Source organism: Ambystoma mexicanum, chromosome 11 (assembly GCF_040938575.1).
Source record: "Ambystoma mexicanum isolate Mex_15411 chromosome 11, UKY_AmexF1_1, whole genome shotgun sequence".
In the NCBI taxonomy this organism is placed as follows: Eukaryota; Metazoa; Chordata; class Amphibia; order Caudata; family Ambystomatidae; genus Ambystoma; species Ambystoma mexicanum.
Window position 1 is genome coordinate 1,485,456,553 of NC_090934.1, and position 24,346 is coordinate 1,485,480,898.

A 24,346-nucleotide genomic window follows, 5' to 3' on the forward strand; every position below is an offset into this window, starting at 1 on the left:
CTCCATGGGGTGGTGGCCATCGTGACATGACATAGATGAACACAGATGAACGTGTATTTAGTCTCCAGCTCTACCGCAGCTAGAAGTCAGCTCCTATTTCCTTCTGTGCATCTCAGGCCTTTGGAGCGACCACACTCTCCTCGCCTCTTCGGCTTGAGAAGTCCTCTTTGTGTTTCCATTGCCAGGATAATCTCAATAATATAAATTGCATATTTCTATCTACAATTTTAGACTTAACATCTTAATTTCCTCTTCACCAATTACTGTTTCAAGGAAGAATTCTCTACCCGGTCCCCCAGCCAGCCCTAAATACTCCCAAATGCAAACAAGCACCATCTCACTTGGGTCCATGTATCCCACACAGGCTGTCACTTTATCCTCCGTGCAAGGGCGAGCCTGTAAACAGTGGGCAGGACCCCTTCCATGCCTACCTGACTGATGAGACTTGGGTGGGGAATCCTGGGAATTGCCAGTCTACTCACACTCAGACTCCAAGCAAAGCACATTAGCGGCCGACATCAGAAGTCAGGACTCTCTACACGGGGCAGCGCTTGAGAACTTGCACGAAGAGCGCTTGGCGATGTCTCAACTCAACAACAACAGTCTCAAAGCGACATCCAACGAATCCAAGACTCGCCTTAGACAGAGAAAATTCTTCCATCGGGGTTTCCCAAGGGAGTCTACTGAAGAGTCAAGCATGGGTATATGGTCAATTCTCTCTATTGGATGGCCTTGTTCATTGTATTTCCCTAGGTACCTCGAGTTAACGCTGAAGCCTGATGAGATCCGCAAGCAAGATGCCACCTCCACCATCAATTCAATCGGGAGTAATGTGGTTGGGCAGAGCCTGGCCTGGGACTTCATCCGAGCCAACTGGGCCAAGATCTTCAATGAGTAAGTACCTTCCTTGCCATCAGAGACTGGGCAGAGCCTGGGCAGTGCCTGGGCAGAGCCCACCAACAGTGCATGTTCTTCCTTAATCTTAACCCTTTCAGTGCCCTTAGGATGTTTGTGCAAACGTCCCCTAAAAGGGGTCCTCTCGGGCTTCTTTGAATCGCCAGCACTCTGGTCCACTCGCGGGGTGGGGGCGGCACCCGGACGAGTGTGCTGGTCCTTTTTGCATAGACTTGCATAACAGCCTGGCACTTAAGAGAACTGCAGGCTTTTTATTTGCAGTGTTCTGATCTTTAGCCATCCCCTGGCAGAGTGGGCATACCAAGTGTGCACGCTGGGCACGACGCAGGACCATGCTCTGATCTTTAGCCATCCCCTGGCAGAGTGGACATGCCAAGTGTGCACGCTGGGCACGACCCAGGACCATGCTCTGATCTTTAGCCATCCCCTGGCAGAGTGGACATGCCAAGTGTGCACGCTGGGCACGACCCAGGACCATGCTCTGATCTTTAGCCATCCCCTGGCAGAGTGGACATGCCAAGTGTGCACACTGGGCACGGCCCATGACCATGCTGTTGGGGCAATGTTGGCATGCCGATTTTGCTCAGGACGGTGAACATACCACTAATTCCTGCTGGACATATCCTATGACATGTGAAATCATCAAGGTAAAATGACAGAAACATATACAATTAACTGTGTGTGGTACAAAAGATGTTCCTTCCGAAAATGGAAGCCACGTTCCTGCATCTGAAACATTTAAATAATATTTCCTTCACATCACTTGTGAGTAGAACTGTCCATAGATGCTCTAAAGGGTTAACGATGCACTCCTTCATTGGTCTAGAGTCAGGCTCTGCAACTTGTGGCTCCACTGATCTTAGTGACAACAACTCCCATGACCCCACACCTTTGCCCGTGCTGGCGAGGGCTGATGGGACCTGTAGTTCAAAACATCTGCAGAGCCAAAGGTGGCAGATCCTTGGTCTAGTGGGTACTTAGTAAAGTACAGCTGTTAGTGAAATTGGCTGCTGTATTATTCTGGGGATCTCCGGACGAGGAACTTGCCAGCGAGAGCTCGCAATCACTGCTGGTTTCCTTTTGCTGGTTTATATTGTGAAGTATTCTACGAAAAGTACTTTGCTGGGGGTTGTTAAGTCTATACATCACATTGAAGTACGCTTTGAGGAACTAAGATTCATGCCATAGTGCCAGCTGTGGGCCGGACAGCACCTTCACATGGGCATTCAGTTGCTCCTAACTTGGAGAAGGTGACCACATTTCTGGGAGTAGGGGGGTAAAAATGCCACTTTGCCTAGGGCATCAAACATGGTTGCCGCAGCCTTTAGTAAAGCGAGAAGTGGCCACAGCAATATTGACTATATTCCAGGCTAGCATGTGTCTCATTAAGGCCAGCATGTGTCTCATTAGGGCCAGCATGTGTCTCATTAATGCTAGCATGTGTTTCATTAAGGCCAGCATGTATCTCATTAAGGCCAGCATGTGTCTCATTAGGGCCAGCATGTGTCTCATTAATGCTAGCATGTGTTTCATTAAGGCCAGCATGTATCTCATTAAGGCCAGCATGTGTTTCATTAAGGCCACCACGTGTCTTATTAAGGATAGCATGTGTTTCATTAAGGCCAGCATGTATCTCATTAAGGCTAGCATGTGTTTCATTAAGGCCAGCATGTGTCTAATTAAGGCTAGCATGTGTTTCATTAAGGCTAGCATGTGTCTCATTAAGGCCAGCATATGTCTCATTAAGGATAGCATGTGTCTCTCTTACTGAAGAGGGAAGCAGCCATAGCAATGTTGCTATATTCCAGCCCACCACGTGTCTCATTACGGCTAGCATGTTTCTCATTAAGGCCAGCATGTGTCTCATTAAGGCCAGCATGTGTCTCATTAAGGCCTGCATGTGTCTCATTAAGGCTAGCATGTGTTTCATTAAGGCCACCATGTGTCTCATTAAGGCTAGCATTTGTTTCATTAAGGCCACCACGTGTCTCATTAAGGCCAGCATATGTCTCATTAAGGCTAGCATGTGTTTCATTAAGGCCAGCATGTGTCTCATTAAGGCCAGCATATGTCTCATTAAGGCCAGCATGTGTCTCATTAAGGCTAGCATGTGTTTCATTAAGGCCAGCATGTGTCTCATTAAGGCTAGCATGTGTTTCATTAAGGCCAGCATGTGTCTCATTAAGGCTAGCATGTGTTTCATTAAGGCCAGCATGTGTCTCATTAAGGCCAGCATATGTCTAATTAAGGCTAGCATGTGTCTCTCTTACTGAAGAGGGAAGCAGCCATAGCAATGTTGCTATATTCCAGCCCACCACGTGTCTCATTACGGCTAGCATGTTTCTCATTAAGGCCAGCATGTGTCTCATTAAGGCCAATATGTGTCTCATTAAGGCCAGCATGTGTCTCATTAAGGCTAGCATGTGTTTCATTAAGGCCACCATGTGTCTCATTAAGGCTAGCATTTGTTTCATTAAGGCCACCATGTGTCTCATTAAGGCCAGCATGTGTCTCATTAAGGCTAGCATGTGTTTTATTAAGGCCAGCATGTATCTCATTAAGGCCAGCATGTGTTTCATTAAGGCCACCATGTGTCTCATTAAGGCTAGCATGTGTTTCATTAAGGCCACCATGTGTCTCATTAAGGCCAGCATGTGTCTCATTAAGGCCAGCATGTGTCTCTCTTACTGAAGAGGGAAGCAGCCATAGCAATGTTGCTATATTCCAGCCCACCACGTGTCTCATTAAGGCTAGCATGTTTCTAATTAAGGCCAGCATGTGTCTCATTAAGGCCAGCATGTGTCTCATTAAGGCTAGCATGTGTCTCATTAAGGCTAGCATGTGTTTCATTAAGGCCATCATGTGTCTCATTAAGGCCAGCATGTGTCTCATTAAGGCCAGCATGTGTCTCATTAAGGCTAGCATGTGTCTCATTGAGGCTAGCATTGGTTCATTAAGGCCATCATGTGTCTCATTAAGGCCAGCATGTGTCTTATTAAGGGTAGCATGTGTCTCATTAAGGCCAGCATGTGTCTCATTAAGGCTAGCATGTGTTTCATTAAGGCCACCATGTGTCTCATTAAGGCTAGCATGTGTTTCATTAAGGCCAGCATGTGTCTCATTAAGGCTAGCATGTGTCTCATTCAGGCTAGCATGTGTCTCATTAGGCCAGCATGTATCTCATTAAGGCCAGCATGTGTTTCATTAAGGCCACCATGTGTCTCATTAAGGCTAGCATGTGTTTCATTAAGGCCAGCATGTGTCTCATTAAGGCTAGCATGTGTCTCATTGAGGCTAGCATTGGTTCATTAAGGCCAGCATGTGTCTCATTAAGGCCAGCATGTGTCTTATTAAGGGTAGCATGTGTCTCATTAAGGCCAGCATGTGTCTCATTAAGGCTAGCATGTGTTTCATTAAGGCCACCATGTGTCTCATTAAGGCTAGCATGTGTTTCATTAAGGCCAGCATGTGTCTCATTAAGGCTAGCATGTGTCTCATTCAGGCTAGCATTTGTCTCATTAGGCCAGCATGTATCTCATTAAGGCCAGCATGTGTTTCATTAAGGCCACCATGTGTCTCATTAAGGCTAGCATGTGTTTAATTAAGGCCAGCATGTGTCTCATTAAGGCCAGCATGTGTCTCATTAAGGCTAGCATGTGTCTCATTAAGGCTAGCATGTATCTCATTAAGGCCAGCATGTGTTTCATTAAGGCCACCATGTGTCTCATTAAGGCTAGCATGTGTTTCATTAAGGCCAGCATGTATCTCATTAAGGCCAGCATGTGTTTCATTAAGGCCACCATGTGTCTCATTAAGGCCAGCATGTGTCTCATTAAGGCCAACATGTGTCTCATTAAGGCTAGCATGTGTTTCATTAAGGCCAGCATGTGTCTCTCTTACTGAAGAGGGAAGCAGCCATAGCAATGTTGCTATATTCCAGCCCACCATGTGTCTCATTAAGGCTAGCATGTTTCTAATTAAGGCCAGCATGTGTCTCATTAAGGCCAGCATGTGTCTCATTAAGACTAGCATGTGTTTCATTAAGGCCAGCATGTGTCTCATTAAGGCCAGCATGTGTCTCATTAAGGCCAGCATGTGTCTCATTGAGGCTAGCATTGGTTCATTAAGGCCAGCATGTGTCTCATTAAGGCCAGCATGTGTCTTATTAAGGCTAGCATGTGTCTCATTAAGGCCAGCATGTGTCTCATTAAGGCTAGCATGTGTTTCATTAAGGCCACCATGTGTCTCATTAAGGCTAGCATTTGTTTCATTAAGGCCACCATGTGTCTCATTAAGGCTAGCATGTGTCTCATTCAGGCTAGCATGTGTCTCATTAGGCCAGCATGTATCTCATTAAGGCCAGCATGTGTTTCATTAAGGCCACCATGTGTCTCATTAAGGCTAGCATTTGTTTCATTAAGGCCACCATGTGTCTCATTAAGGCTAGCATGTGTCTCATGAAGGCTAGCATGTGTCTCATTAGGCCAGCATGTGTCTCATGAAGGCCAGCATGTGTCTATCTTACTGAAGAGGGAAGCAGCCATAGCAATGTTGCTATATTCCAGCCCACCATGTGTCTCATTAAGGCTAGCATGTTTCTAATTAAGGCCAGCATGTGTCTCATTAAGGCCAGCATGTGTCTCATTAAGACTAGCATGTGTTTCATTAAGGCCAGCATGTGTCTCATTAAGGCCAGCATGTGTCTCATTAAGGCCAGCATGTGTCTCATTAAGGCTAGCATGTGTCTCATTGAGGCTAGCATTGGTTCATTAAGGCCAGCATGTGTCTCATTAAGGCCAGCATGTGTCTCATTAAGGCTAGCATGTGTCTCATTGAGGCTAGCATTGGTTCATTAAGGCCAGCTCGTGTCTCATTAAGGCCAGCATGTGTCTTATTAAGGCTAGCATGTGTCTCATTAAGGCCAGCATGTGTCTCATTAAGGCTAGCATGTGTTTCATTAAGGCCACCATGTGTCTCATTAAGGCTAGCATTTGTTTCATTAAGGCCACCATGTGTCTCATTAAGGCTAGCATGTGTCTCATTCAGGCTAGCATGTGTCTCATTAGGCCAGCATGTATCTCATTAAGGCCAGCATGTGTTTCATTAAGGCCACCATGTGTCTCATTAAGGCTAGCATGTGTTTCATTAAGGCCAGCATGTGTCTCATTAAGGCCAGCATGTGTCTCATTAAGGCTAGCATGTGTTTCATTAAGGCTAGCATGTGTCTCATGAAGGCCAGCATGTGTCTCATTAAGGCTAGCATGTGTCTAATTAAGGCCAGCATGTGTCTCATTAAGGCCAGCATGTGTCTCATTAAGGCTAGCATGTGTTTCATTAAGGCTAGCATGTGTCTCATTAAGGCCAGCATGTGTCTCATTAAGGCCAGCATGTGTCTCATTAAGGCTAGCATGTGTTTCATTAAGGCCAGCATGTGTTTCATTAAGGCTAGCATGTGTCTCATGAAGGCCAGCATGTGTCTCATTAAGGCTAGCATGTGTCTAATTAAGGCCAGCATGTGTCTCATTAAGGCCAGCATGTGTCTCATTAAGGCTAGCATGTGTTTCATTAAGGCTAGCATGTGTCTCATTAAGGCCAGCATGTGTCTCATTAAGGCCAGCATGTGTCTCATTAAGGCTAGCATGTGTTTCATTAAGGCCAGCATGTGTCTCATTAAGGCTAGCATGTGTCTCATGAAGGCCAGCATGTGTCTCTCTTACTGAAGAGGGAAGCAGCCATAGCAATGTTGCTATATTCCAGCCCACCATGTGTCTCATTAAGGCTAGCATGTTTCTAATTAAGGCCAGCATGTGTCTCATTAAGGCTAGCATGTGTTTAATTAAGGCCAGCATGTGTCTCATTAAGGCCAGCATGTGTCTCATTAAGGCTAGCATGTGTTTCATTAAGGCCACCATGTGTCTGATTAAGGCTAGCATGTGTCTCATTAAGGCTAGCATGTGTTTCATTAAGGCCAGCATGTGTCTCATTCAGGCTAGCATGTGTCTCATTAAGGCCAGCATGTGTCTCATTAAGGCCAGCATGTGTCTCTCCTAGGGAAACGAGTAGCAGCCATCGCAAAGTTGTCTGTATTAAAGGCTCGCGTGTGTCTCTCTCACATTTAGGTATGGCGGAGGGTCCTTCTCATTTTCTGGCTTGATCAACAGCATCACGAGAAGATTTGCTTCTGAATTTGAGCTGAAGCAGGTGAGTTCTTGACTGGCCACCAATAGGTTGAGCATCTGCCATGGGAGAATCAATGTGAAGGTGTGTGTATCAGAGAATGCCAACTGCCAAAGAAAGAGCCGATCCCATCCTGTACTCAATAGAATGTTCTGGGTTTCTACTCATCTCCAAAAAATATAGGTCCTATGCTTAGTCCTCAGAGACATGCACCGAAGATACTACTTTCCTCCTTGTAGCTACTCATCTATTTTTTGTTAAACAGTATCTGGTTTGTGCTACAATTCAATTTCAAATGATTAAATACACAATTGTAAAATGTGTATTTCATTGATTCTGCCTTGTCCACTGTCACATTAGACATAGCGGAGGGATAGTCAGCATGTAAATTGCAGCAGAGAGTGGTTCACATAACATATGTAGGCTGTACAGCATGTTAGGCTGCAGTATTTCTGGCACACATATGTGCAGTAGCACCTGGGGCATTCCAAGGGCCAGATGGAATTACCAAGAAACAATCTCACACCCAAATAACCGGAGAGACTCAAAGAAAAAGGAAAATACGACTTTATTATCAGCTCAAATAAAGTAGGGAACCCTGGTGAAGAGATTGCAGCTCACACACGCTCAATGCATTTCAATTACGCAAAGGCTTTATACCTCGATGTACATCAGCTATGACCTCATCCTACGCGGCAAATAGTATAAACCTATGAAAAGGAGGGGTGGGTTAGGGAACATATATACCTAAACTTAGTTTAGGTCTTAGTAACACAATTGGCTGCCCCTTATCTAGTAGGCACGCCTTGAACTACCTCTTACTACCTGTAATTCAAATGAATAGCAGAATAACAGCAGCGGATTGGCTTCTGCAACAATGTATGGTCCACCGCTACATTGACCCTCATGATTGGTTGGCATTCTCTCCCAACCTTGGACATTCGGCTCACTAGCGGCATGTAAGAAAAACAAAACCCAGGTGCGCAATACAACGTCAGACCACGGTCCACTTGGCCAATTAGCCCACCATCTCTCAAAAGTGAGGCCGCGAGCCAAGGCTTCTTCTTTATAGTTGACGTTGCAGGCTGTTCTCTTCCTCAGGACTTTTAAGGGAGTGAAGGTTCTTCGCTATCTCTGGAGCTTGATGAATAGGCCTTGTTTTCCAGTCTTGCACCACGTGTGAGGAGACCACGATTTTGTCCATTCTGACCCTTTCGTTAGTGCTATTTAATTCAATTATACTGGCCCTTGCAAACGTTCACTCCTTTACTTAATCTAAGAGAAATAAGTGATTTGTATGTAGTTTATCCTCTTTGACTCCTCTTGTGCCTTGCAGTTACCTCTTGATGTGACATCCTTGATCCCAAACCAAACAGAAGTTCTGTTTTCCAGCACCTGTCAGCTCTGCAGCATTGGTCTCTCTACTTCAGTCCTCTAGCTTACTATTTATACAGAGTCAACGTCCATCTTTGCATCATGGCCGCTTTACCCGTGTTATATTTTCTACCACTGCAAGCTTCTATGTGTCTCATCTACCTTGAGTTTTTGCGTATGTACATCTACTGCATCTCTTCTCACTTATCTTCTTAGTGCATATGATTTCTTCGTATTTGCGTGTTCAGTTGCTTTGTTACTTCAGTCGCATCTTCTTTCACTTGTCGTTTCAATATCTCCTCATGTGTACTCTTCCTGACATCTCTTAACTCTTGTAGATTTCACTTATATCTCTTCTATGTTCAATGGCGTGTGTAGATATTCTATTACCACATCAGTGCAAGGGTACATTCGATACGGTTGTCTGAGCGCATAACGCCTATCATATCTTCGATGCGTTATTGGGACGATTACAGGTGCCATGCACAGCGTCTTTTTGTTGTCGTCCAATATGGCAGAGGTGACGGGGGGTCACTAGAGATGACATGCAGATCTGCCTATCTACACAAGTGTATATTAAACAATTACATTACCATAAAATCTGGCGTTTTGACTGTTCTACTTTTCTAGACAGAGTTAGCATTTGCTATACTGGCCAAGTTCGTGTGATAATTCGTCAACATGTTTCATTCCCGATGTGTATGTGGGACATTTCTCAGGAGGCTGATAATGCCATGTCTTGTATCTGGAATCAGAAGATATAGGATTAACCAACAGGAAGGCATCAGATGGGGTTCACACTTTGCCCATTTCACTGTTTTTCTCTAAATACATAAAACCGATGTCATTGGTTGTGTTGGATGTGCACATAATATTCTTACAGTCACACCTGTAATTTCTCCACACTTGAACTCTTGGTCAAGTTTGCTAGATAAGTATTTTAAGTGCATTGAAGTTTGAACTAAGTATAGTACCTATAAATGTCTTACATAGCTCATAATTTGAGGCCATGATGTTCAAATGTATGGCCCCACCAAGCTCAACCTGTCCCCATATGATAATAGCAATTCTCATATTACAATAGTAGCTATAGGGACCTGCATAGTGACCTGCATAGGGACCGGCATACGGGCTACATGTAAATGCTGCAAGGGTAGAGCTTCCAAACTGGAAGCAAATGAGATTGTAGATTGTACTTTATCTTGAATCGAACCCTCAAGCGTTGTGTGAACCGCATCATTTTTGGCTTTCTGCAGCTTGGCTATGTTACCCTCGGAGGTGCTGCCTAAGAGTGCATTGCAGTAGTCTAGCCAAGAGAGGACGGTACCTCTGGCTAAAGTTTTGCTGTTCTTTTCAGAAATAAAATTCTTGATTTGTCTGAGAAGATTCCGATGATATTGTGTGGTTTTTACTAGGTTGTTTACAGATGAATCTGAACTCAGAGGAATCCCAATACATTCTTAAGGTTTTAACTTTGCTGAGTGTAGATACGTGGCAGCCGTCGATCTCAAAGTGGGCCCACCGTGGGTTTAATTTGGTTCTAGCTTGTTGAGGGCCAAAAATTAAAGGCTCCATTTTGGAATTATTTAAGCACATTTGATTAAATGTCATCAACTGTTTGATTGTGAGGAAGGTTCTGTCTAGTTTGGAGGAATCAGAGTCGTTGTTACCGTTTAGAGTGAGCAAGAGTTGGGTGTTGTCAGCATAGTTAGAAAATAAGATGTTTTCCCTATCCAATTTATCACATAGTGGCCTGATATATATATATTGAAGAGAGCTGGGGATAAACTAGCCCGGGGACCCCCATAACAGATGGCGACAGGGTCGGAACGAACGCAGCCCCAGTGCACAGCGGAGACTCTGACGGACAGGAAATAGTTAAACCATGACAGGTATTGATGGGAACGTCTACCTGCGTTTTTTGGAGTGTCGCAAGCGGGATGTTGTGGCCGAGTAAATCAAATGCTGCTGAGAACTCCAACAGCATCAGCAGATGACATTGATTTGTATCAACCATATCAATCCTGTTATTTTGAAATTCTAGCAGAGTACTCTCTGTGCTCTGGTTGGCCCTGAACCCCGATTATCTTGGGTGGAGGATGGAATAGTCGTCCAAAAAGTCTCGGTATTGTCTACTAGCCATTTTGTCAATGATCCTAAGAAGGAAGAAAGAGTTAGTGATGGGTCCAAGGTTTGAGGGATCTTTGGGACTAAGCCCTGGCTTCTTGATCAATGGTGTAGCTGCAACATTTTTTATGCAGTCTAGGACTATATTGTACTTGAAAGAAGAGTTCACGAAACGTGTAAGGAACAGGAGGAACAGGGGTTTATGATCTAGGATGATCTTAGAGGGGAAAGCATCGCCTGGGCAGGAGGTAGGGTGCATAGTAACGAGGGCTCCTGCTATCTCCAAGGTGGTGAGAGCTTTAAAGGAGAAAGTCGGGTGTTCTGGAACTGAGTTTGATGTTTCTGGCGTGATGTTGATTTGGGGTAGATCAGCTAAGGTGGGTTTGAGGCATGAGAGGCAGAGGTGAGCTCAGGAGGGTCTATCAGGGCGAGAGTTCTGATTTTCTCACATGCTACTAAGATTTTATCTGAGAAGGCAAGCTGGATTTTAGAACAATCTTCTTTGGGTAGCATGAAGTTCTGGGCTGAATTTCAGGTTTTTCTAGAGCTTTCATAATTTAGAAAAGTTGTTTAGGACAGTTGTTTGCTTCGACTATTTGTTGGTTTAATTTATTTTTTTAGCATCAAAAACTGCTATTTTGTAGGTTTTTGTCAAGTCCTTCCAAATGTCTTGTTGGTGACTCATTTTAGATTTGGCCCAGGAACGTGCTGCTTGTCGTTCTTTCTTTTTTAATTCCTTGAGTGCGGGAGTAAACCAGCAGTTACGTGAGGTCCCGTCTCTGACTGTAGTTCTCTTTCGTGCAAGTTGGTCTAGCATGCGGCCATGTGCTGCTGGAATGTGGCTGCTAGAAGGTTAGGGCATCCAGTGTCTTTGGTGTCTTTAAAGAGCTGGGTATTCCACGTTGAGAGGTCTGGTGATGGTGATTTAAAACAAATGTCTACTCCGAAATTTCTTCAGTGGCTTGCACTGTTTTTCTGAAAGCTGTGGGGTGTGAAGGAGGAATTTGAGAAAAGAATGGTCAGACCAAATGTATGGCTCGGTTCCTTTGATTCCGAAGTCCAGTTTCTGACTAATCACCCAGGCTAAGGTTCTCCCTTCATTGTGTGTGGGTTCCTGGTTTATGACCTTAAAGTCACAGTTATTAAGGTTTTCGTTTGTTCTGTGTAGGTTCCTGGGTTACTGCCTTAAAGTCACAGTTATTAAGGTTTTCGTTTGTTCTGTATGGGTTCCTGGTTTACTGCCTTAAAGTCACAGTTATTAAGGTTTTCCCTTCGTTTTGTGTGGATTCCTGTTTTACGACCTTAAAGTCACAGTTATTAAGGTTTTCCCTTCGTTTTGTGTGGATTCCTGTTTTACGACCTTAAAGTCACAGTTATTAAGGTTTTCCCTTCGTTTTGTGTGGATTCCTGTTTTACGACCTTAAAGTCACAGTTATTAAGGTTTTCCCTTCGTTTTGTGTGGATTCCTGTTTTACGACCTTAAAGTCACAGTTATTAAGGTTTTCGTTTGTTCTGTATGGGTTCCTGGTTTACTGCCTTAAAGTCACAGTTATTAAGGTTTTCCCTTCGTTTTGTGTGGATTCCTGTTTTACGACCTTAAAGTCACAGTTATTAAGGTGTTTCCTTCGTTTTGTGTGGGCTACTGGTTTACTGCCTTAAAGCCGTCTGCCATGTTCGCCTTTCTCAAACTATGCTCTCTGGCTGCACCTTTTATACCTGTGGGCAAGGGAAAGGGCCGTCAGGTGTGTGTGATTCTGATCAATTGCCTGACCTGGCCTGACCCTTGCTTTAGGACACATCAGGTAAACAGTTTCTTCATTAGACCATTTTCTCACTCTGGTGCACCCCTCTGTAGCACTCGCTCTGGTGAGCCCTCTCCTTCACTCACTCTGGTGAACCCACTCTTTCATTCACTCTGGTGAAACCCCCACGTTCACTCACTCTGGAGCACCCCTCTGGAGCTGCTAGGTTTAAACAGCAACTCTAGCCACAACTGCTAGGTTTAGACAACAGCTCCAGAAGTAGATGCTAGTTATCAAGAACAACTCCAGTCACACACTGCAGGTATCAAACAAGGCTCAAGTCACAACTGCTTGGTTTAAACAACAGCTCCAGCCGCTGCTGCTAGGTTTAAACAACAGCTCCAGAAGCAGCTGCTAGTTATCAAGAAAAACTCCAGTCACCACTGCCAGGTATCAAACAAGGCTCCAGTCACAGCTGCTAGGTTTAACCAACAGCTCCAGCCGCAGCTACCCGGTTTAATCAAAAGCTTTAGCAGCAGCTGCTATTCATCAAGCATAACTCAATTCCCCCCTGCCAGATATCAATCAATGCTCCAGTCACAGCTGCTAGGTTTAAACAACAGCTCCAGAAGCAGCTGCTAGTTATCAAGAACTACTCCTGTCACCACTGCCAGGTATCAAACAAGGCTCCAGTCACAGCTGCAAGATTGAAACAACAGCTCCAGCCGCAGCTACAAGATTTAATCTACAGATTTAGCAGCAGCTGCTATTCATCAAGCACAACTCCAGTCACCACTGGCAGGTATCAAACAAGGCTCCCGTTACAGCTGCTAGGTTTGAACATCAGCTCCAGCATAGGCAGCTATTCATCAAGCAGAACTCCAGTCACCACTGCCAGGTATCAACAACAGCTCCAGTTACAGATGCTAGGTTTAGAAAACAGCTCCGGCAGCCACTGCTAGGTTTAAACAACAGCTCCAGCAGCAGCTACTGTTCACCAAGCACAACTCCAGTCACCACTGTTAGGTACCAAATAAGGCACTACTTACAACTGATATGTTTAAACAACAGATCCAGAAGCAGCTGCTAGTTATCAAGAGGAACTCCAGTCACCAGTGCCAGGTATCAAACAAGGCTCTAGTCACAGCTGCTAGGTTTAAATAACAGCTCCAGCCACAGCTACTAGGTTTGATCAACAGCTTTAGCACCTGCTACTATTCATCAAGCGGAACTCCAGTCACCACTGCCAGGTATCAACAACAGCTCCAGTCACAGCTGCTAGGATTAAACAGCAGCTCCAGCCGCAGCTGCTAGGTTTAAACAATAGCTCCAGAAGCAGCTGCTAGTTATCAAGAACAACTCCAGTCAGCACTAACAGGTATCAAACAAGGCTCCAGTCACAGCTGCTAGGTTTAAACAACAGCTTCAGCCGCAGCTGCTAGGTTTAAACAATAGCTCCAGAAGCAGCTGCTAGTTATCAAGAACAACTCCAGTCAGCACTAACAGATATCAAACAAGGCTCCAGTCACAGCTGCTAGGTTTAAACAACAACTTTAGCCCAACTGCTAGGTTTTCGACAACAGCTCCAGAAGTAGCTGCTAGCTATGAAGAACAACTCCAGTCACCACTGCCAGGTATCAAACAAGGCTCCCGTTACAGATGCTAGGTTTAGAAAACAGCTCCGGCAGCCACTGCTAGGTTTAAACAACAGCTCCAGCAGCAGCTACTGTTCACCAAGCACAACTCCAGTCACCACTGTTAGGTACCAAATAAGGCACTACTTACAACTGATATGTTTAAACAACAGCTCCAGAAGTAGCTGCTAGCTATGAAGAACAACTCCAGTTGCCACTGCCAGGTATCAACAACAGGTCCATGCACAGCTGCTAATGATCACATACAGCTCCACGGTTGCTAGGTATTAAATGCGGCTCTTCTAAGAGGTGCCAGGTATCTAGCACGGGTCTACTCACAGTCTACTCACAGCTGCTGAGTATCAAAGAGAGCGCCTGTCTTAGCTGCTAGGTTTCACAGGGGGTATCTACATTCAGGCTAATGATAAAGAGGGTGCCATTAGTGTCATGAAGCCAGCATTTATTTCTCTTCCCTGTTTTCTTTTTTAGCTGGAGCAGTTTCAGAAGGACAATGCAGACACTGGGTTTGGTTCTGGCACGCGGGCGCTGGAGCAGGCTCTGGAGAAGACCAAGGCCAACATCAAATGGGTGCATGAGAACAGCGCCACCGTGAAGACGTGGTTTGAAGAAGCTGCCTAGGTCTGGGGGAGTTGCCCCTTCCCTGGTCTTGAACACTCACTCCCGCATTTTCCCCAAATCGCTGCAACGCAGTAGATGGACATTGGATAAGAGTAGATGGCGAGCAGGTGAATTAATTACAATGCTCAGCTTTGTGATCAAGGTAGCGTCCACTAGATGCAGAAACAATCTCATGAAACGTGTCTGAGTGCAAAATCTGCAGGGAAAAGGTGAAATTCCACAGAAACGATCGTGAGCATGAAATGTTCCACAATGAACGCCAACATAATGATACAGAATACATTAAGCTGCACTCTCGGGTCTCCCTACTTTATGATGCGTCCAGGCGCTTTCTCCCATCCTGGACATGCAGGCAGAAATCCTGAACGCGCAGAGAGAAAAACGGTGGGGCATTTAAAAAATCGCCCACTATCTAGAAGCAATTTCCAGAATATGTGGGAAGTTTACCATCCAGTACCCAGGACGCCATCATCTTTGAGCGTCCAAGAGAAATAGTTCAACCTTTGAGAGTGCATTTCTAATGCTGTGATGTCTGTAAGATTGGACACTTCAGGCCAAGCGCTACAATGTTCATTTACCATCATTATATCTCTCGTTGTGTGATCTAAACCTGGCTAACAATGCCTTGTGCAGCTGGCGCACATCTGGCAAGAACCTAGTACACGTCCTTCTGCCCATAAGTTACCAGGACGTTCCCCAGATTAATGTATCACTGTAGGAAGCATGGTGGCAGTGCCAGTCTAGGAAAATCTCAACTCACTGCACAGGAACGACGAGGACTTTCCTCAATTTGCCAATTTTACGGAAAGGCAAAGTGGGATTTGAAAGAAGGCCTCAGAGCACCTGATTTTAATCGTTCTGCTTCTTGCACCTGCCCATCCCCCATCGCGGGAGGAGTAGAGGCCTGTCCTTGTAAATATTTTAATTACAGAAAAATACAACTGTACATACAATTTTAATCAATTTTGAATGTTTTAAATTAACTTATAATACAAAAAAAGTACCATTGTTATCTGTTTTTTGAACTCTCTTGTAAAGTATATGGACATTTAATAAATGGCTGTGTCTTATCTCTGCTTTTTGCTGTTGTGAACATGTACATGTTGCTTGAATATGACTGAGGTCAACAATCATGTGATCTCTACATAGTAGGTGGTATGAGTACATATGTGAAACTACATGGCCCATTTATTCTAGTTTTCACCCTGCGCCATGAAAACAATCGATGAGCTAGCCTCACAAAATGGCCGCTGCTGCCACTGGCCGCCTACCACCAATGCTACAGCCAATCAGGCCGACTCCTGAATGGGGGCATGAGGAGGGGTTGTTTCTGGTTCTTAAACAAGTTAGATTGCGTTACTACCAGTGTGCATGTTGTGCCATGAATGTAGACGTCGGTCTTGTCTGCTTATGGAACTGCCACAAAGTGTCTGGGCGAAGTCCACACCGCGTGGCAGTCCCACCCTCACGTGGCAGTTTCACACAGTGGTGGAAATGGGGAAAATGTACTCGGGGAACTGTCACCTCTGGGTGTGTGGGAACAGAGGGGGCGGGCCAATGGGCGTGGCACCTACCAGGTTGCACAACACAATGGGCCTCATTACAAGTTTGGCGGTCTGGAAATGATGGTGTCAGTAGCAACGTACAAGCACCCTTTCCGGACCTTCAAACTGTACGTTTGCTGGTAGCGGCACGGAACTTCCCATTCCCTTGGAGTCCTATGGGAATTAACTGTTCGGCCACCGCCTATGATATCCTGGTAGCACTAGGATGTCAGGCGGCGGAAATGGTGTTACGGGGTTCCCGGCAACCCGCCGCCAACCTCGTTATGAGGCCCAGTATCTCTTCATAGAAGATTTGCATAAAAGCAAAGAGCATTATGGGAACATCATAATGTCCACAATTTTAAATGTTGAATATGTCTTATAGTGATTCAGTAAGAAGCCCTTTAAAGTGAATATTTGGACTCTTCTGTTTTGATTGGTCACAATATTCACCCTGATAAAAGAAGGCTGTAAATTGCAGGACGTATAAATCAGTTTGGACACCTGTAACACTGTATGTGAGGCTTTGGCAGTTTCAGTATGAAGTCTCCAATGCTGAAACTTTTGAAAGCTCTTTGAGGAGCAGGTTGTGTGCTGTAAGTACGATAATGCAGCTTACGATCTGTGTGTTAGATTTCTGTCCAAGCTCCTTGGCCTGGGGAGAACGGGCGGCACAATGAGGAGCCTTGACCAGCAGACTGCTTTCAGAAGACTAGGCAGTGCTCCGTGCTCGTTGAGGTGCAGGATTGCAGACAGTCATGTGCTAGTCCTTGGGTCTGTGGTACGGAGCGGTGCTCCGGCAAGAAATGTTTTGCCGTAGCACCTCCCCATCTTTTCTTTTCCCTACACTGGTTTCACCCCCTGTTCGGCTGGAATTTGTTGGCTCATCCCTAAGTCAGATCTCTATGGCAGAGCATCATCTTGGTCAATGTGTAACACGTCCTTGCCCCTGTGTTTTGGCCATATCTCTCCCTGCTTCTTAGCGGTGGGCAAATGCCTAGCTCCTTAATCGGAAACCCAGAGTGTGAAGTGTGGGAGCCATCGGCCAAATAATAAGTGGTCCTTCACTGTTTGGACTGCATATAACTTTCTTCTTCAGGCTGGACCCTGCCAGAGGCCTGCGATAGGAAATATTCAATTACGAGGGGGAGGGCCCACTAGGGTATTTAATTAAAAAGCCCTGCACGAAGGTGCACCGATTCATTAAGAACCTGCACTAAAATTGAGCTGAAGAACCAGGAGTCACATGCTTCCGGAATGTCCAGAGCTGAGGCACATCCCCGGGAGACTCTGATCAGGTGTTAGGATGTGGGTGCTAAGAGGTCAGTGACATGAGACGCTTGCTGAGCGGTGCAATCATGAGGACATCGACACGTTAACTCGAAACAGCTATGACCGGAAAATGCTACATGATCCACCCAGAACCAACACAGACTTACTAGATAGAAAGACAGAGAGTGATCACGAGAGTAACATGAAGGAAATGGCGTACTGGTCCAAATCTAGCAGGCCCCTGGTATTTTGGAGGAACCCCGGGTGGGCACTCTTGTAACAAATGTTTGAGTGCTGCCTCTATCTATTCCCGAGTGAGGGATTCACTATGCAAAACAAGGAAGATAGAGGAAAGTTTGTTTTGGGGAAAGAAAACTGAAAGTGGGGTTGCTTTCAGTGGTTAAAAACCATTTTAATGTTCATCAATTTCAAAGGGTAAACATAATATAATTTTACAAAACATCCCTAAACAATTTTTAGTTAAAAGACCACAGTGTAGGTTGATACATTGATGGTCACATACACTTGCAAATACAAATTGCCACTGTTGTGGCTAGGGTATAGTAGCAAACATTAGTTGGGAAACATAGTTAGACTATGGTTTGTTGTCTCTTCTCATAAACCAGAGGTTCTGCATAACACTTTGTCATCAGGTGCATAGGTTTAATAACTCTATTTTAAATTAAACAGTATAAAATCTCAACATGTTTCAGTGCTTAATGGATATAAATCCAGAACATTCATCAGGAGTAGAGACCCTGATATTTGTACAAGCATCTAGCCTGTTCTAGTGTCTTGGCGGAGAGATTTCTACGGAGTGGATTCCTTCTCCTGTATCAGAGTTTTAAGTGGGCAACCTTGTTCGATCTAGCAGTTCCAGATAAATAAAGAGTTGAACCATCTCTTAAAAACTACCAACATCTCTAAGGATCTAGCAGGATAGCTTTTGTAATTGGGAAGGCAGTCAATCTTGAGGCCCTGATGGATATTCAAGGATGTGCACCCCCCATTTCATAGCATTTATTGTGTATGAGGCACACTCGTTTCTTAGAGCAGCAACATGTGGGGAAAGAGTAATACTAAGAATGAGGCCAAACAGAAGACCTGGCAGTGAGGCATGCTCGACAGACCTCCGAGGCCAAACAGAAGACCTGGCAGTGAGGCATGCTGAACAGACCTCAGAGGCCAAACAGAAGACCTGGAATTGAGACATGCTCAGAAGAACATTCTTGAGGCCCTGCTGGATATTCGAGGATGTGCACCCCCCATTTCATAGCATTTATTGTGTATGAGGCACACTTGATTCTTAGAGCAGCAACATGTGTGGAAAGAGTAATACTAAGAATGAGGCCAAACAGAAGACCTGGCAGTGAGGCATGCTCGACAGACCTCACAGACCAAACAGAAGACCTGGCATTGAGACATGCTTGACAGACCTCAGGGGCCAAACAGAAGACCTGGCAGTGAGGAATGCTCGACAGACCTCAGAGGCCAAACAGAAGACCTGGCTTTGAGACATGCTCAGAAGACCTCAGAGGCCAAACAGAGCACTTGGCAGTGAGGCGTGCTCGACCGACCTCAATGGCCAAACAAGACCTGACATTGAGACATGCTGGGCAGACCTCAGAGGCCAAACAGAAGACCTGGCATTGAGACATGCTTGGTAGACCTCAGATGCCAAACAGAAGACCTGGCAGTGAGGCATGCTCAACAGACCTCAGAGGCCAAACAGAAGACCTGGCATTGAGACATGCTGGACAGACTTCAGAGGCCAAAGAGAAGACCTGGCAGTGAGGCATGCTCGACCGACCTCAATGGCCAAACAGAAGACCTGGCATTGAGGCATGCTCGACAGACCTCAGAGGCCAAACAGAAGACCTGCCATTGAGACATGCTCGACAAACCTCAGAGGCCAAACAGAAGACCTGGCATTGAGACATGCTCGACAGACCTCAGAGGCCAAACAGAAGACCTGCCATTGAGACATGCTTGACAGAACTCAGAGGCCAGATAGACGTGAACTTATGGTTCTTTAGTATTGTGCATGCAATAGATGGAGTTCACAGAATAACCTTGAGTCCAAATAATCAAACCAACTGAGGGAGATGGCAAAGGTTGCTGTTTTATTAGCAATTATCTAAAACAGGGAGGTGACAATGGACATCAACGGACGTTCGCTCAGTTCTCGACAAATTTCTCATAAAAGCATCCTTATATGCAAAAAATACATCAGCAGTGACATCATACTACGTTGCAAATAATCAAAACCTATGAGGAAATGTGATAGGTTCATGGGGAACATCTAAGTATACTTTCTATAAGGACTGGGATTGTGATTGGCTATCTACTATCAGGTGGGCAACTTATGCCTCCCTCTTAAAACATGTCATCTTCACCACAGCTAAGTACATGGTATATCATTGGGTCTCAAACTATGAGGCCCTTTATTCTTTGGCCCTCTACAATTGGTTGGCATGCTTGTGCCATGTCTGGAACATTCGGTTCACTTAGCAGCACCAAAGCTCATACCCAGGTGCCTCCCACCCAATTAGCCCATCATCTATCATCACCCATGCCTTCTTCCATGCAGATTGTCTTTGAACTTGTCCTTGCAAAGTATCCTTGTCTTTGGGAATATATGGGAGTACAGGCTTTCACTATCTTTGTTCTCAGAATCCAAGCTCAACTCTATTTCCATTCTCAGCTCACGTGACAGGAGACCATGATTCCTGTCTATTCTGCAGCATTTAAATGTCTTAAATGAATAAAACTTGGCACTCTTGGTGTTCTTTCTTTGCCCATTGATAAGGGATGATTCATCTTTCTAATGTTTATTGCTTTCAAGAGTAGATAACCAACCGTGCCTACTTCTGATTTGATGCCAGGCCGGACAACCCTGGCAGGTCCTTCCACAATCTCAGCTTATCCTTGCTGTGACACAATCCTCAGCCTGTCCTCTCCATGGCTTTCCCTTTACTAAAAGTCATGACACTGATGTCCAGCTTCTATACAATGGTGTCTTCACCTGCAGTCTATTCACTACGTATAGCCAGTTTCTATGATCACTTAGTCTACTTGCGTTTCAATGTCTGTACAATCATTCAACAGTTGTATTTCCGTAGCACTTCGCATACATGCAATCTTCTTCTCACACATAAAGGTTTACTGGTTTTTCAACTTTGTCATCAGGTTCTGTACAGTCTATGCAGTCTCTTCAGCCATTATTCTCAGTGTGTCAGGCTCGTCTCTTGTGACGTCACTAGTTTCTGTTTCACTCTTTTTCATATTCCTTCAGGGAGTTCCCCCCTCAGATTGTCATCTCCTCAGGGGTTACATTTGATAGGGTTTTCTCAAAGGATACCTTTTCTCAAATACTCGCTGCGGAATTGGCACAACTGCTGGTGTCAAACATGGCCCAGTCTCTGACTTCCAAGATATAGGAGGTAGGGGGTGGGATTTCCTGCAGAGGCATGCAACTGCTCCTCTACATTCCCCCTCTGGTTGACAACCTCTTCAATGGTTTCCAAATCCTGATATTTTCTTTTGAAGAAGTGCTTCTTTGGAGTCCAAATCTTCATCTCCCCCCTCAGGGTGCCAGCCGATTTAACATGTTCATCAATACTCCAGGTCAAGTAGTTGCACTGTCCATTCGGATTACAATAAACACATCGTCCCACATACTTCTTGTGATTCTTTAAATACAGGAATGTGGTTCCCTCAGGTGCTACAAATGCTAACCTCTATGTATTTTCTGACATCTTTATATGTCGATTCCTTGGGTCCAAACCCTGATTCGACATCGATCATGATCTTCCTTCCTACTGCCTTCTTTGCTGTCTTCTTACATTGTGCAGTTATTATCCTGATCACATAGAATCCAAACATCACCACGACCGATATCGCTCCAAGGATCTTAAATATATTTGCCAACCACTGCGGAATCCATGAGAATATGGAGGCAAGCCAACTGTCATCTGCAATGTCCTCAGTCTCATCTTCCATCTTGTTATGCAGGTTTGTTAACAATGTTATGGACTCTGTCAGGGTCCCATTCTCATAATGAAAACGCAAGAATGTGCAACATGAAGGCCTGATTTTGGCGCAAACTCCTCCTTTCATTGCTGTGATCATGTCAAGGACATATCTATTTTGCAGGGTCATTAGTCGTATGGCCCTCAGCTATTCCTTGATAGCATTGAATCCCTTTATGGTGGTATTGCTCATCTGCAGGAGCTCCCATCTTGTGATCTGAAACCACTTGGCATTGGCCATTGTTTGGATCCCAGGCATGAAGATACTCGTGACAGTTGACACAGTCTTTCTGAACAACATGTGGCCATAAGGAATGGCATCATATGCTTCTATTGATATGACTGAGAAGTAATTCTCTCTTCGGGTCCAATTGAGAAACTCAAGCGATATTCTTCTTCTCACATGGGCATTTGCTTTTGGAAATTCTCCAATGTTCAGGTCGCTCTGTGGAATCACTAATCCTGAAACATGAATGAGCACCAAAGAGCATGTTCCTCCCCAATCCTCAGGCAGCTTCATGTAGGCTCTAGACCCACAAGCCCAATATTGATCCATCAGGATGGCTGTCCCTGCTCCTATCCTGGAAACGTCTAATGTAGTTCTACAGTTCTTGTCTTCCACATGCTTCTTTCCATATTTTCGGAAGCACAATGTTGCATTATCCTGATGGGACCTGATTCATCTTCTACCCATGTCAGCTGTTTGGCTTAGCCCATGCCTTCAAACATCCATCATTTATTTATTTATTTGTATTTTTAAAGCACTCACACAGCCTGCGGGCATCGAGGCGCTGTTACATTGTTTTGTTTGCGTAATTGTTTTTTTTTGTCTTAGTTGCGTATTTATAATGCGCTTAAATACCCAGAGATTTCTAAGCTGCGGACCCTGGGATAGAACCTGTGTTGCTTCGTGTTGTCTTGCTTCCAAGACAAACACGTTGCCGCTGAGCTATCCTCCCGGGACATTTACTCTCTGTACCTCTTGTACATACTCTGGCTTCAGTAAATGAGCTGAACAGGACATCAGTCCTCCTACACATCCTTTCTTGGAATTAACACATCCGTAGACTAAGACTTGAGTTCGCGCTCAACATCCAGGTGATCCAGCTATTTCTCTCACATCAGGACAATTCATTTTCTTCATTTCTTCAATGACCACCTCATCCTGTCCTGTTGCAGGATACACAAGCCTCTTGCTCTTTCTTCCAGGTTCCTTTTCCATCTGTGTGGTCTTGATGTAGTCATCCTGGTATGCAAATGACAATTTCGATCTCCATCGCAAAGTGGACCAACTGCCTTGAAATTGTTCTCTGGTCAGGCATGCTGCAGGATGGCTGAGGCAGCTAGCATTGTGTTCTGGAACCTCTCTGGCAATGAAAGTTTGCACTGTATTCATGGCATAGGGTATGAGAGAGCAGACGTAGCAACTCTCCTTAGATATTCTTTCTCCCACTTTTCTCATGTGCTGATACCACATTTTATTCCCCAAATGTGATGCATTATCTAGAAAATGTATTGATCCCCTCACTATCTTCCTCTGCATTTCTCCTGTGTCTCCCAAATGTTGTGTAATACTCATTAAGCAAATCAAAAGTAGATCTCATAGTGGGGAGAGCCATGGGGACCTCTCTCTCAGCAGAAGTACCAACATGATATGGGGACGTCTCCCTCAGCAGAAGTACCAACATGATATGGGGACCTCTCCCTCAGCAGAAGTACCAACATGATAGAGAGTGTGAAAGATGCGGAAGAGAAAGACAAAGAGAACAATCGTGCAAGCGTATATTATGCATATGAACAGAGGCGTCCATCTCTCGCGCCATCCTACTACTCGTTGCACTTGTTCTTCACCTTGAACTGTGCCACTTTCCTCTTTAATCATTTTTAATACAATCATCAAAATTCTTTTATACTTGTAACTGCAAAATCTGCTCGATAATGGCAATAAGGAGCCTCCTTATCACTGGCCATTTTTAGGATCCTATACGAAAGTGGGAACATCAACGTTTCTTCTCAAAAGAGCAGGGTAAGGTTGAAGTATAAACACAAAGACAGCAAACAAAAGTCATTGATCGTCACTATCAGTAAGCACCATATGATTAACTGCTTAGAACAGGTATTCTCCACTAAATGAATCTGGATACTGATCTTGTGTCCAATTTCTAATCAAGAACTGACATTTAGGCATGACTCACTCACTGCTAAAATATCTATAAAGAGTGTCCATTTGAATTTCAGTCCAAGATAAATCTGTATTAGCTGCAGGTTGCTTTATCGTCCTTCTTCTTCGTCGTCGATCGCGTCTGCACATACTGAAATTCTTCTTCTTGTCTTGCTTCTGGATTAGCAATGGTGCGAGGGCTGGTGTAAAAATGGACTTTCACAGCTGAAGGAGTTATATTCTAAATGCAAAAGGGATCATTAAAACGTGGCTCATGGCACCTTCTAGTAAAATTCTTGATTAGGACTAGGTATCCAACATATAACTTAGGTGCCGATAGTAATTGAATTGGGTTGGTTGTTGAATTGTCTTCTTCTGTATTCTGAGACCAACCCCCCTTGCGCTGGACTTGATCTGAAATGAGAGAGATTCTAGAGGTCATACATGTCAAATAATCATGCATTGCCTCACCTAAAGTTTTAGCTACACTCTGCGCATCACTTCTACTCCTAGATGGAGGTGTAAGGGGTGTTTTCATATGCCGCCCCAGCACTAGTTCAAGAGGGGTGAGGTGTTGGTCTGATCCTGGCTGATTCCGAAGAGCATATAAGGATAAAGGTAGACAATATAGCCATCCCTTCTTCAAAGTAATTTTAATCTTGGCAATCCTTTCTTTAAGGAGGCCTTTTAGTCTCTCACATATGCCGTTCACTTGCGGGTGATAAGCAGA

At 44.7% G+C, this 24,346-nt stretch overlaps 1 protein-coding gene across 1 annotated transcript in view; it reads left to right on the top strand.

Moving 5' to 3' along the window:
- LOC138504628 (aminopeptidase N-like) overlaps positions 1 to 15,678 on the top strand; it is a 169,614-nt gene extending 153,936 nt beyond the window's left edge. Inside the window, exons 18-20 of the mRNA XM_069625224.1 lie at positions 754 to 894; positions 7,035 to 7,116; positions 14,459 to 15,678. Coding sequence (XP_069481325.1) covers positions 754 to 894; positions 7,035 to 7,116; positions 14,459 to 14,608 — 373 coding nt within the window. The 3' untranslated portion in view covers positions 14,609 to 15,678. The remainder of the gene's footprint in view (positions 1 to 753; positions 895 to 7,034; positions 7,117 to 14,458) is intronic.
- Positions 15,679 to 24,346: the final 8,668 nt, after the last annotated feature.